Source organism: Lutra lutra, chromosome 1 (assembly GCF_902655055.1).
Source record: "Lutra lutra chromosome 1, mLutLut1.2, whole genome shotgun sequence".
NCBI classification, from domain to species: domain Eukaryota; kingdom Metazoa; phylum Chordata; class Mammalia; order Carnivora; family Mustelidae; genus Lutra; species Lutra lutra.
This window is the reverse complement of record NC_062278.1, coordinates 167,323,297-167,336,853: the sequence shown is the minus strand read 5'-3', so window position 1 is coordinate 167,336,853 and position 13,557 is coordinate 167,323,297. Positions and strand designations below refer to the sequence as shown.

Sequence of the window (13,557 nt, the reverse complement as noted above, 5' to 3'; positions counted from 1 at the left end):
GATGGGTTGTCCCTTGTCTTTGCCCAGCTCAGTCTGGTGCTGAGAAAGGACCTGGAGAAGGAGTGTGAAAAAAAAAATAACCTGGTCCAGGGAGCCTGCAACATGGGGTGGCATGGGCAAGGGGCCTGGGGTTAGGTCCTGGCTTTTTGCAGAAGTTGCCTTGGCTAAGGACTTGGCCCCTCTGTGTTGCAAGTTTTCTCCTCTGTCAAGTGGAAGTGATGATAGCATCTGCCTCCCACCAGGGCTGCTGTGACAAGTGCACGAGATAGAAGGGGATAGTGTGGATGGTTGGTGCATGACGCATTTAGCCCCCTTCCCCTCACCTATCAAGGCATAGAGGAGAACCAGACTATGAACAGGGCCCAAGACAAGGGGGTGCTGAGGGGAAGCATGGGCTCTGGGATTCTCCCAGAGCAGGTAACCTGAAACCTTCCAGCTTCAAACTCCTTTGAGATGCATAGATGAATTCACAGGAAATGAAGAGGGCTAGCGGCAGAGGAGATAAGCAGAGGAGATAAGCATGGTCTGTATAACGGCTTCTAATTTTGTACTGGGTGTCTGGCCATTGCAAAAAGGCAAAAACATAAAAAAGTATGAAGCTTAGAAAGTAAGAAATAAAATTGTCACTTTTCACAGATGACAGACAATCCTAAAGATCTTACAGATAAACTATTAGAATTAATATGGGGATTTTAAAGGTCAGAATACAACATCAACTGTATTATTATATACCAGCAACAAATGACTAGAAAATTAAATTTGAAAAGTGATCCAATTTACAATAACATTAAAAAACACTAAAGATATCTAGGAATATATTTAAAGAAAGATGTACAAGATTTTTGCCCATGAAAGTATATAACATTCTTGGTAGAGATTAAAGAAGACAAAAATAAATGAAAGACTAGACCATGTTCATTGATTGGAAGACCCAGTATTATAAAGATGTCACCACCTGTCCACAAATTAATCTATAAATTCTATACATTCCTAATCAAAAAACAAAGAGAAAACTGAAAAACAGTAGGATGAGTGCCGGCTGATGCTGAGACTTCCCTTTTGGGGTGGTAGCAGAAATGAGGGTGTTAGCTGGCCTGGTAACCAAGGGCTTGGGTTTTGATAGCTTAAGGATACAGGAGATGATGCCCCTCATCCCTTCCCTAGTTGGAATTCACACCCCAGCAGAAAGCCAAGACCTTTAAAAAGATATACCCTCAGTGAAAGTGGGGATTTAGAAAAAATCCACACATCTACCAAAGAGATAGCATGTCTGTCTCAACTAGGTCTTGGGTGGTCTCCTTTGAGAATTTGTGATCTGAGATGTGCCCCTTGTTTCTGTTGGAGGTTGCATTTCACAGTACACCCCTGATTCCAGAATCCTTGAACCAGGGTGTGGGTAATGATGCCTTGGCAGGCACTGAGGGGAAGGAATTGCAAATTCTCTCTGGACCCTGGAGGGACTGGCTTGCAACCAGGCTGAATAAGAGTCCCGCAGATAAAGCCCCACCAAAGATGAGCTCACAGTCCAACAATTACCAAACTCGGGAAGAAATAGTTCCCTGGGAGAGAGAGTCATCAAATGTCCCAAATAGCAGAAACAGCTCTCAAGAGTCTGAGAAATAGAAGACTGAATAACAGATGAACACTGAAAAGATTTAAAATTATTAGAGACCTATAAGACACAATGGAAAAGGACAGGACAACATATGAAAGCAGAATGAGGATATAAGCAAAAGGACCAAACAAAGCTTTCCAAAACCCAAAATGTACTCATTGAAATTAAAAACTCATTGGAATTAGGAAAATTTGAATATGGAGTGGGTATTAAATTAATAATTAAGGAATCATTTTAATTTTATAAGGTGTGATAATGGTATTTTCGCTGGATAAGAAATATGTTCCTAGTTTTTTAATGCATACTGAAATATTTAGAGGAGTAATTTCCTCATTTCTGGGGTTTGTTTTAAAATATTTCAATATAGAGGGAAACCTGGGTGGCTCAGTGAGTCAAGCGACCAACTCTTGGTTTCTGCTCAGGACATGATCTCAGGGTCATGAGATGGAGCCCTGCATTGGGCTCTGGGCTTACCCTAGAGTCTGCTTGAGATTCTCTCTCCTTCTCTGTCTGCCCCTCCCCCCTTCTCTCTCTCTCTCTCTCTCTCTCACACACACACACTCTCTCTCTCTCTCGCAAATAAATAAATAAATCTTTAAAAAATAATAAATGTGGGGCACCTGGGTGGCTCAATCATTAAGCATCTGCCTTCAGGTCAGGTCATGATCCCATAGTCCTGGGATCAAGCCCCGCATCAAACTCCCTGCTCTGCGGGAAGCCTGCTTCTCCCTCTCCCACTCCCCCTGCTTGTGTTCCCTCTCTCACTGTGTCTCTGTCAAGTGAATAAATAAAATCTTAAAAAAAAAAAAAGTACCCTGACTAACGTCGCCAAATGCTGGCGAGAACGCGAAACAGTCGGACCCGCTTGGCAGTTTTTAACAAAGTTAACCTCATTCTTACCATATGTCCCAGAATCCCACTCCTGGATATTTACCCAGGTGGGATGGAATGTGATGTTCAAATCAAAACTTGTATGTAGATATTTATTGTGGCTTCCTGAGAGGTCACCCCAAGCTGGAAAGAGTGGAAATGTCTTTCAGCCGGTGTATGGCTAACCACACAGTACATCTTCCCCGCCATTGAACACCAGTCAGCAATAAAAAGCAACAGACTACTGATCCATGAAAACCATGTGTGAATCTCAAATGATGCTAAATAAAAGACACTAGACTCCAAAGCCCACACACTGTAGGATTCTATTTATATGGCATTCTAGGGAAGCTAGAATTATAGAGAGAGAAAACAGACCAGTGGTAGTTGGGAGGTGAGGGGTGCAGGGGGAGGGCACAGGGACTGGCTATAGAGGGGCAGCAAGGGAGAATTTGGGGAGTGATGGAAATGTCCTAAATCCTGATTGTGGTGGTGGTCAAGACACATTTCCCAAAACCCAGAGAAAGGCATGCCACAAAGAATTAATTTGGATGTCTATGATAAATAGATGAAAATATAAATTGGGGTAATGCACTAAAACACACACCCATGCAGACTGCTGAATCCCACCGTCCGAGTTTCTAATTTACTCTGTGCTAGGTGGGGCCCGGGAATTTGCATTTCTGATGAGTGCCCAGGTGATGCTGGTAGGGCTGGGCTAGGGACCCTCCTTTGAGAACCTCTGCGTTGTACTAGTCTATTTTCCTAATGTTTGAAATCTCCAAACATTAAAAAGGCAGATGTTACTATAGATGAGACATCCCTGAGAGATACTAAAGTAGGAAATGTGATGGAGAGAGGTGATGGATCGTGGGAGAGAAAAACGCAGTCCCAAGGAATATCCTTTAAGCATTTCCTAAGAAAGAGGGGAAGAAAACAACACTTGAAAAATAACAGGGAAGTGTTTTCTAGAATTAAAGGAGACAGACTTATCTCTGGCTGCCTAGAGTGTCTGAGACTATGATTTGCAGACCCTCAAGTGCGGTCCTCAAGAAGACGTGTTAATTGGGTCCATTCAAGATTGAGTTTGCTCACGGTTGGCACTGTCTCTCCTGTATGGAGGTGCCCGCGTGTGAGTGAGCTGCCAGTCCCAGCAGGTGTGCAAGCACAGTCCTGGGTGGTGGAGTCTGCAGACCCACAGTCTAATCCAAATTGCCCAGCTCCCCAGCGGTGTGCCTGGGGGCCTGCATTGTCCTGCTGGGATCCTGAGCTCCTGTATCTGTATGGTGGAATAATCTTGTCCATAATTAATGTTATGGGGATGTTAACCACAGAACGGCTGGGAAGCTCCCTGTATAGCATTGCTGTTCAGAAGGTTGTTCAGCCCAAGGGCAGAGATGGAGCCTCTGGATTGGGGTGGGGGGGCACCATGAGGGTGCCCCAGCAGAGACTTGGTGAGAGCAGAGAGCTGGTGGCAGGAAGGAACCCCCTCTTCCAGGCCACATCTGCGAAGCAGAAGATTCCCAAGGCTGAAAGCGTTCTCCTGCACGGAAATGAAAGTGCAACTCGGGACTTTTTCTCTTTCTTGCCTGCAGACGACGGGCCTTACTCCAAAGGAGGCAAGGATGCAGGAGGGACCGATGTGGCCCTGGCATGCCGCAGACAGAGCATTCCAGGTAATGAGCCTCCCTCTTTGTCCTGGAGGCATGGAGAGCTCAGGGTCAGGGTCAGATGGCATTGGCTCTGCTGCTAACTCGCTCTGTGACCTTAGACCAGTCCCTCAACCTCTCTGATCCTTGATGTAAAAAGGAGATGATCTTACCCAGAATTTTGCAGCCAGATGCCCTGTTTACCAAGTGTCGGTCTCACTTGTACTGGAGCTGGGGGTCTGGAATTGCCCCGTGCTGCCCGCTCACCCCCTCATCTGTTGACAGAGGAGTTCCGTGGGGTCACCATGGTGGAGCTGATCAAGAAGGAAGGCAGCACACTGGGCCTGACCATCTCAGGTGGCACGGACAAGGATGGGAAGCCCAGGGTCTCCAACCTGAGACCCGGGGGGCTCGCTGCCAGGTGAGGACGGGACTTGGCGGGGTAGTGGGAAGGGGCCAGAGGCCAGTGGAAAATGTACCAGAGTTACAGGCAAAGCGATCAGGCAGGTTTTTCTAGGAGCAGCCAAATGCTTCTCAGAGCAAAGCCTCCAAGGCAGGCTGTAATTCTAGACCCCAGTTACTTCTCTTCTCTTTACACAAGGGGCTTACTCGGCCACAGAATCCCACTCTTGCCAGGCCCTCCAGGGCTTTGCACGTGCAGTTACCTTCTTGGAAGTTCTGTTCCCCACTGGCAGACTCCTGCTCACCTCTCGGTTACTGCTTCTTGGAGGCCCTCATCCCAGGGCAAGGCAGCTGCCCTGCTCTGCTCACACGGCCCTGGGTGCCACTTTTGGACACATTGCTCTGGATTTTCCTGTCCTCTTACCTGTGTCGCTCCCTTGGACCATGAGCTCCATAGACCTAGGGCTTGGCCTGTCTGGGCCTCGTACAGAGCAGATGCTGGTAAGTGTCCAGTGGAACAGAATGTATTAGCCGTCAGAACCCAGGGTGAGTGCTTAAGAACTAGCAAAGAGATGATCTGGCCACTCTGCAGGCTCCTCAGGGTTGGTCAGAACCTTTCTCAGGAGGGCTGATTCCCCCCAGCAGGGGACAATGCCAGAGCTGGGTATCAGACAGGAATTCAGGCTCTCTTACTAACATGCTGTGTGACCCTGGACAAGGTCTAACCTCTCTGAGCCACAGCTTCAGATCATAAGGGATTCAGAGATCATAAGGATTCAACAGAAGAGGGGGTTTGAGTGCTGGCACCTGTCACCATGCATGTGTTCTGGCCTCCTTGCTCCCAGGAGTGACCTGCTGAACGTGGGCGACTATATTCGGTCAGTGAATGGGATCCATCTGACCAGGCTCCGCCATGATGAGATCATCACCCTGCTCAAGAATGTGGGCGAGCGCGTGGTGCTGGAGGTGGAGTATGAGCTGCCCCCGCCTGGTGGGTGCCCTTGGACGGGGAACTTTCTCCACTGCCTCAGTCGTGGGTAGACACAGCTATCTCCCCACCAGCACCTGGGTGGTGGGGACCAAGCCAGCTGGGGACCAGAGTGGGTGGGACCTGAAGATTGGCCACAGACATCTAAGTTGCCTACAACTGCAGTATGCTGTCACCAGGAGGTGGCAGAGCCCTGTTTATAAACCAGTGTCATTTTGTATATTTAGTGTTCAGATGCTTTTCCTTAAGGGGGGAAGGTTTGGGGAATGTTGGCTAAAAAAATTGTTCCCTGTCCTACTGCACTCTCCATCCTACCAGCCTGCATTGAGTACAGTGGCCTAGGGTTTAGCCTACCTCTGAATTTTCAAAGTTGGTCGAAAGTCTTAAGATTTGAATAACTAGAATTCAACCCTGGCCTGAGCCCATAGACATGGATTCAAGTCTGAGTTCAGCAGAACTCTTGAAGTCTTACTTGTCCTACCTGTAAATGGGCAGAGGTCGGGGGAGTTTACCCTCCCTGTAAAGCTCTCCTGAAATGAGCTTTGGGGATGTCTGTGGCTTGGTCATGTGACTGCGGGACTCAAAGGAGCCCTCCCTTTCTCTCTAGCCCCTGAGAACAGCCCAGGGATCATCACAAAGACCGTCGACGTCTCCCTGTACAAGGAGGGCAATAGCTTTGGCTTTGTCCTCAGAGGTCAGTCTAAGAGTCACACTTGGGGGTCAAGGGGCAGGAAGGAGGCTAATGTTGATTCCATACGTGTTCTGTTTTGCTTTAGTAAGGTTATAGATACAGATATATAGTACATGGATAGATTAATAGATAGATGGCTTCTGACTTTAAAGAACCGAGGACCATTAAGTCAAATGTTAAATGGAAAAATTTGTCAAGCAATGATATGTGCATGATTGCTGGGAGTGAGATTGAGAACAAAGTTTGGAGCTGCCTTAGAACCAGGGCAAAGAGGGGAATAAGATGAGGTCATAGGAAGAGAAGCAAATAATTTAAGAGAGAGAGAGGATTTCGGTCATGTCACTACTTTCTGTCCTCTGTGGGGATTTATAGTTGGAATCTTGTAAGAGGGCCTGTGAATTGCAAGAACAGGCCCTCAAACAGATTTAATGAAGGGAGCCGGCTTAGGGGCTGAGTCTAGGCCTCTAGGTATTGAGGTAGGTAGATGACTGCCACCTCCTGTTGAATTCTGTCCAGGGGGTGCCCATGAAGACCTACACAAGACCCGTCCGCTCGTCCTGACCTACGTCCGGCCCGGCGGCCCCGCTGACAGGTGAGCCTGAGTTGGAGGGAGCCTTTCCTTGCCCTGGCTATGCCCAGATCCCCCATGAAGAAAGCAGACTAGAAGCCATTGTGCCCATTCTCCAGATGAGCAAACTGAGGCCCAGAGAGATGCTGCCCCTTGCTATAGAGTCACTCGGGATTGTTGGTGGAGCCAGGACTCCATCCCAAATGACAGAGAGACCAAGCTCTTTCCTTCCTGGCGTGCTCCTGTCTCAGGGGTGGGGAGGGAAGCGAACCTTGGCGTTATGGTGTTCTTCCCTTTCCTGGCTTTTCGTTTCCCCCATCTGTGGAATGGGGCTGATACTGCAGCCCCTGGGAGTTGCCTTGAGAGATTTTGGGGCACCGTGAGCAGCACCACTGTGGCATCTGTCGTGCACCCTCTGAGTTGTGGCCATGTAACCCTGCCCGTGGCGCAGCCTAGAAGGGCCAGGCGGGCAGGGCCAGGAGGAGAAAACGTGGGAGAGGAACACGCCCAGTTTCCAGCACCCGACCCCCTGACCTCCCCAGGGGGAGATTCTTGGCCATTTTAAGAGAAGCCTGGAACAGCCTTGTCAGAAGTCTAAACCCGTTCTTGGGACGGGGCCTTGTGACGAGCTATTCATAGTACCTCCCAGAATAGCTTTGGCCACCTGTTGGGACAAGCATTCCAGGGTGGGGATTTGACCCAAACTGAGGTGAACCCCAGCTTGGGCCCTTCTCCTGGGGGCCCTGCCAAATTCGTTCCTAGGCGCATTTGTCACCAGGCTAGAATCGCTGCTGAGAAACTAGAGTGGGGGCAGGGAGAAGGGACCTGAACATGAGCACCTCGAAGCCTCCAGGCCACCCCACCCCTGATGCTGTGGGGCCCTGGCAATCTCCTGTATCCCTGGGGCATCCCACGCAGGGGTTGAGCCAGGGCTCTGGACACAGTAAGCACCAAGCAGGGTGGAACATGTCAGAGTTGGTCCCAGCTCTCTTTACATCCCTGCCTCGTGGGTGCAGCTGCTCCCCTAGAGCCTCCCCCATGCGTTCACCCACTGTGCCATCGCTTCCTCCTTCACCTGCTGCCTGGCCCCCGAGACCCCTCCTTTCCCAGTGGCCTCTCGGCCTGTCAGCGCTCGTATGGAGCTGGGCTGGCTGACCGGGCCCTTCCCTGCAGGGAGGGCTCCTTGAAGGTGGGGGACAGGCTGCTCAGCGTTGATGGGATCCCGCTGCATGGGGCCAGCCATGCTTCTGCCCTTGCCACACTGCGGCAATGCAGCCACGAGGCGCTCTTCCAGGTGGAGTATGATGTGGTCATCCCAGGTGAGTCTGGGGCCTGAGGACTCGGGTTGGGGCAGGACAAGACCCAGGGGTTGAGGGGAGGGGTAGCAGGCGTAGATCCTCAAAACAGCAAAGGCGGTGTGACCTTGGGCCAGTCACCCAGCCTCTCTGCACCTCTCTGGGCAATAAACGCTATGTGCCAGGCATTGTTGGAGGCCCCAGGGATTCAGGTGAGAGCGACACAGATGAGGTCTCAGTTCTCATGGAGCTCATGGGGAGAGTGGGACAGTAAACAGAATAAATCAAATACAGAGGGTGTCCGATGGCAGTAAGTTCTGTTGGAACAAAAAAATCAGGGAGGGACGGGAAAGGCTGGGGAAGAGAGAGGAGCTTGTGGCCCGACCAGGCTGGTTGCCGAGGAAGCATAGAAGGGTCACATTGAGGAAATGTGAAAGTCGAATGGGTCTGATTTGCTGACATTTGGACCTGGTGGCAGGGGTTGGGGTTGGGGGTAGGTGAGAGCAGAAGGAGCTAGATTTTGCTCTCAAGCCACTGGGTGGGTTCCTGGGGGTGTCCTTTCTGAGTCCAGAAAGGTGGTTGTGAACACACAGCTCGGGGCCGGTGAACTGCAGGCCCTCCATAACTGTGAGCACCTTAGTTAGTGTCGTCCGGCAGAGCCCTGGGGTCAAGAGTCCCTCAGAGCCAAATCCCTGTCCCACCTCGGCTGCTGAGGGCTTGTGTGAACTTGGACAAGGCCTTTGCCTCCAAATGCGTCAGTTTTCTGATCTGTGAAATGGATGCAGTAATCCCTACCCAGCAGTAAGGATTACACCGAGACTGCAGAGTGAGGCTGGGAAGGCAGGTGCTCAGTATTTGCATTCCAAACTCTTCTTTCCTTCCTGGTGCCAGATACCGTGGCCAATGCTTCGGGGCCCTTGATAGTGGAGATAACCAAGACGCCTGGGTCAGCCCTGGGGATCTCACTCACCACTGGCTCCCACCGGAACAAGCCAGTCATCACCATTGACCGCATCAAGCCGGCCAGCGTGGTGGACAGGTGAGGCACATACTGGGGGCCACCACCATAGGGGTCTGGGATGCAGGGGGAGAGACCGTGGTCCAGAGCGCCCTTGGGCTGGACCAGCCTCCCCCTTCCCTCTCCCGCCTGGCCAGGAGTGGGGCCCTGCATGCCGGAGACCACATCCTGTCCATCGACGGCACCAGCACGGAACACTGCTCGCTGCTTGAGGCCACCAAGCTCCTGGCCAGTGTGGTGGAGAGAGTGCGGCTGGAGATCCTGCCTGCTCCCCAAAGTCGGCGGTCCCTGAAGCCCTCAGAGGCAGGTGGGTTCCTGTGGAGGGTCTCCAGACCCAAACCTGACAGCTGATGGGGAAGGGTGCACGAGGTCCCAGATGCCTAGGCAGGCTACAATGTACTGAAGCAAATGTCCATTCCTGTTGGGAAGCTCAGGTGGTCAAGGGCAGCGACTGAGGGAGGAGGGAGGGGGGGCAGAGGAACACCCTGAATGTTTGAGTTGACAGTCCACCGGCTTGGGTGGCCCAAAGCAAGTTCCATCACTCTTGCCTAAGTTAATAGGAATATAAGGGCTAGCCTGAGGGAGAGGATAGTCCTTCTGTGCTCTGTGCTGCTCAGATCTTAGATCTGGGGCTCAACACTGGGGTCCTTGGCGGGTCCAGAGGAGATAGCCAGTGAGTCAGGAGGGTCTAGAGTCCCCCCTAACTTTTGAGGAATTGGGTCTCCAGACTGGAGCAGGGAGTTGGGGGCTAGGCACTCCAAGGGCAGAGGAAGCCGGTGGTCTAAGAGACCAAAGGGCTGAGCTGAACCCAGGGCAGGGTGGTCACAAGGAGGCAGCTTCGCACTCAGAGCCTGGAAGTGCCTCCACCATTCAAACCTTGGGCTTTGGGTACCAGTGCCAGCACTGCTCCAGCGGAACAGGTGTTTTATGTCTCTGAGCCTCAGTTGTCTCATCTGTAGGTGGGAGCGCAGGCTTGGGAGGAGTCAAACAAAGTAGAGGGGCACAGTCCAGTACTGTGGTCTGGAGGGGTCAGGCTGTGAATTTCAGGCCTCAGGACACAGTGTGTGGGCAAGGATGGAGTCGGCCAACCCCATCCTTCGCAAGCCTAATTGATCATCTGGGATAGAAAGAAATCCCCCAAATAAAATATGGGGAGATAGGCGGTGGGGAGGGTCCATTTCTGTGGCTCTGTGCAGACACATCTCTGCCAGGGTCTGCAAAGGCCCCATGAAGCTGCAGTGAGAGCCGCTACTGGAGGCTTTGGGGCTTGAACCAGAGTGACTCATTCCCACTCCATTTACGACGTACCTGCTGTGGGCTGGGCTCAGCGCTGAGGCTTCCCGTGGGTCATCTTTTTTCCTCCTGTGACAAGTCTGTGAGGGCGGTAGTGCTGTTATCCCACTTTACAAAGGTGGCTGATGCTCAGAGAACCACAGGGCAGAGGGCTGCCAGCATCCCTCCTGGCCCTCATTAACTGGGCCTCAGCTACATGCGAGGCACTGCTCGAGGCACATCCTACCTCTTAACTCACTCAGATCCTTCCCATTATCCGGGGAGGCAGCCACTCTCTTAGTCCCATTATACAGATCATGACAATGAGGCACAGAGTTGCCAAAGTGACTTATCTCAGGGACCTGGCAGCTGGCCCAAGGGTTGGCCACGCCCCTGTGTGAGGATTGGAGACACTGCACGGGGGGCGGAGTCAATTGGATACCCTGCACCAGGCTGGACCACAGCCCCCTCCAAGCCCCGAAGTGGAAGGAAGAGCTAAGAAAGACAGAACCTGGGGAGTCTGGGAGGAGGTGTTGCACGGCAGGTGGCTTGGAGGATCAGGTGGGGCATGTGGGAGAGGCACGATCTCTGGGGTCCCCTGGGAAGTGGATGGAGAAGGAGCACGGAGAATTCGTCTGGGGGGAAGCTGTGTGAAAGTTTGGAGAGGAAGAAGCCAGAGCAGCCTGTCTGAAGCATAGGTCTGAGCCAAACTTGGCCAACCCCACAGGGGCCCTGGGGCACAGGTTGTCCCTGAGAGCCCAGCAGGGGGCAGAAATGGCCCAGCCCAGTGCCCGCAGCTGCTCAGTCCTTGGCCCCTGTGGCCAAGGCTGCCCAGGCCACAGCACCACAGGAGATCCTGAAGGTGCAGGGGCCTGATGCCGTCTGCCAGCTGCACTGCTCGAAGCTGATGGTCCAGGTCTCAGGCTGGGGCCGCTTTCTCTCCCATCCCTGCTGCTGCTTGGCTGGGTGCTGAGCACAGTGCCTGGCACATAGTGGGCATCTGGGACATGCGAGCAGCGTCTGAATGCCTGGCTTGGCTTGGCTTGGGGGAAACTCAGGCTGTCTGGTCCTGCTTATCCTCACTTCATCCTGCAGATGGGAGCATGGCTCCAGGGGGGCATGGTGAGTCCAGACTCACTCAGTCTCTAATGCCTACACCTCTCTCTCCTCTTCCTTGGGCCACAGTGAAGGTGCAGAGGAGTGAGCAGCCACACCGCTGGGACCCCTGCGTGCTCTCCTGTCACAGCCCCCGGCCCGGCCACTGCAGGACGCCCACCTGGGCCACACCTGCTGGCCAGGACCAGAGCCGATGTAATGTGCCCACCTCACTGGGGCTTGTGCATGTTTCATAGGGGAGGAAACCAAGACTCCGAGAAATTAGGAGGTCTGCCTGGCATCACGTAGCACATTAGTGATAAGATGGGCCCCTATCCCTGGCAGCTGGGTTTCACCCAGCTGTGAAAACCCTGCGGTCTTTGAGGCCCAGAGTGGGCAAGACCTGCCTGAGGTCACATAAGCAGTGTTTGAGGTGAAAGGGGAAAGGTGTCCCAGTGTCTCTCTGTGATGGGGTGGTTGCCTGGTACCCACTGTGTGGCAGGGTGGAGGGCCCTTCCGGGGTTCACAGGGATGTGCTCTCATCTCCTCAGCCTTGTCCTCGACTCCCTTTTCCTCGCCAACCATGAATCATGCCTTTCCCTGCACCAACCCCAGCACTCTTCCCCGTGGATCCCACCCCATGAGCCCCCGGACCACAATGGGAAGGAGGAGGCAGCGAAGAAGGGAACACAAGAGCTCGTGTAAGTAAGCCATGGTCTCCTCCCTCCACTTTGGGCTGCCTGTATAGCTGAGAGCTTTGCCAAAGGATGGGGATAGTTGGGATAGGGTCCCAGGTGTGTGTGTAGAGTCATTAAACAGCATGAGTGGCCCACCAGGCTGCCATGGATGCTGTGCAGGTTGTACACAGCACAAGGATGCACCTGAGGGATGTCAGTCACTTTGTATATTTTAGTTTTGTATTTTGATTTTAGAAAATTCCCAGACGGTGATGGCAGAGTGTCTCAAGGAAAGGATACCTTTTCAGATGTGCATAAAGCTGTCACAGTAACTCCACTTCATTTTCTTTCATTCCGTGATTCATTCTGATCCATTCAAGGAGAAAGTCTGAGTGTGGTGTGGCTGTGTCTATACCGCCCCTCTGACATTTTTTAATTTCCCCTAAGACAAAGACATGTAGACCTGAGACTAGCCATCCAGGATGTAATAGTTTGTAATAATTTTCATTTTTATTATATGTGTGTGTGTATACACGTACACACATATATATATACATACAAACATATATTTCTACTTCCCTTTTGTATATATAAGGCATTTCTCTTTATTTATGATCACTATGTATACAGTTCCCTTTTGAAATGAAGGTATTTAAGTATTTTAAAAAGTGAGTAAATGGAAGACAAATAATAGTGAATGATAATGCAGGAGACCTGTGGAGGTAGCAAAAATCACAAGAATGCCAAGATTTTTGAAGTCTTTCCTGGGAAAAGTCCTTCCTTTGCTGATGTAGAAAGTTTATCCAGCCTCGTGCCAGGTGAGCTGCGGAGGCCTCCAGGAAAGATGAAAGGCCAAACTGGGCCATTTGGAAGTGAGCCAAAAGAAGGAAAAGAGGAGTATTAAATCACCTGGCAACTGAATTATGGTTATGAGCTTCCTGGAAGCCAGGGTGAAAAGGGAAACAGATTTCAGACTCAGATGAGAGGTAAAATATGCCTTTACCAACCACCTTTGTCAACCACCAAAGCTGGGAGTGTATAAGTGAAAAGATTCAGAAATGCTGTTCAGAGGCAGAGGCATAGGGAGGCTGGGGGCTCTTGGGACCACTTATCTGTCCTTTTCCTAGGATAGATGAGTAATAAAATGTTATCATTATTATTATTGATGATAATTATTTAATTAAACAATCTGAACACCTCCTATGTACCAGGCACCATTCTTATTATTAGGGATGTAACAGTGAAAATATAATAAATACAAATATAATAATACAACATATGCAACAATATATAGTATATTACACATATTGTAATGTGTAATATAAAGTATAACAAAATAGTAATAAAGATATAATAGTATAATATAATTAGAAGTAGAATTAATATGATAAATTATATTTAATAAATAATATCCAAT

The 13,557-nt window shown here is 50.9% G+C and overlaps 1 protein-coding gene across 7 annotated transcripts in view; it reads left to right on the top strand.

Moving 5' to 3' along the window:
* GRIP2 (glutamate receptor interacting protein 2) overlaps window positions 1–13,557 on the top strand; it is a 90,933-nt gene that overhangs the window by 58,714 nt on the left and 18,662 nt on the right. For 6 of the 7 annotated variants that reach the window (XR_007129853.1, XM_047743726.1, XM_047743764.1 and 3 more), the window contains exons 2-11: window positions 4,081–4,161; window positions 4,420–4,555; window positions 5,382–5,527; window positions 6,132–6,218; window positions 6,732–6,807; window positions 7,957–8,102; window positions 8,970–9,117; window positions 9,234–9,403; window positions 11,554–11,679; window positions 12,015–12,164. Coding sequence is in view for 6 of the 7 variants with exons in the window: in XM_047743726.1 (XP_047599682.1) it covers window positions 4,081–4,161; window positions 4,420–4,555; window positions 5,382–5,527; window positions 6,132–6,218; window positions 6,732–6,807; window positions 7,957–8,102; window positions 8,970–9,117; window positions 9,234–9,403; window positions 11,554–11,679; window positions 12,015–12,164 (1,266 nt within the window). In the remaining variant the exon portion in view is untranslated. The remainder of the gene's footprint in view (window positions 1–4,080; window positions 4,162–4,419; window positions 4,556–5,381; window positions 5,528–6,131; window positions 6,219–6,731; window positions 6,808–7,956; window positions 8,103–8,969; window positions 9,118–9,233; window positions 9,404–11,553; window positions 11,680–12,014; window positions 12,165–13,557) is intronic. The other variant, XM_047743749.1, reaches the window with a different exon arrangement.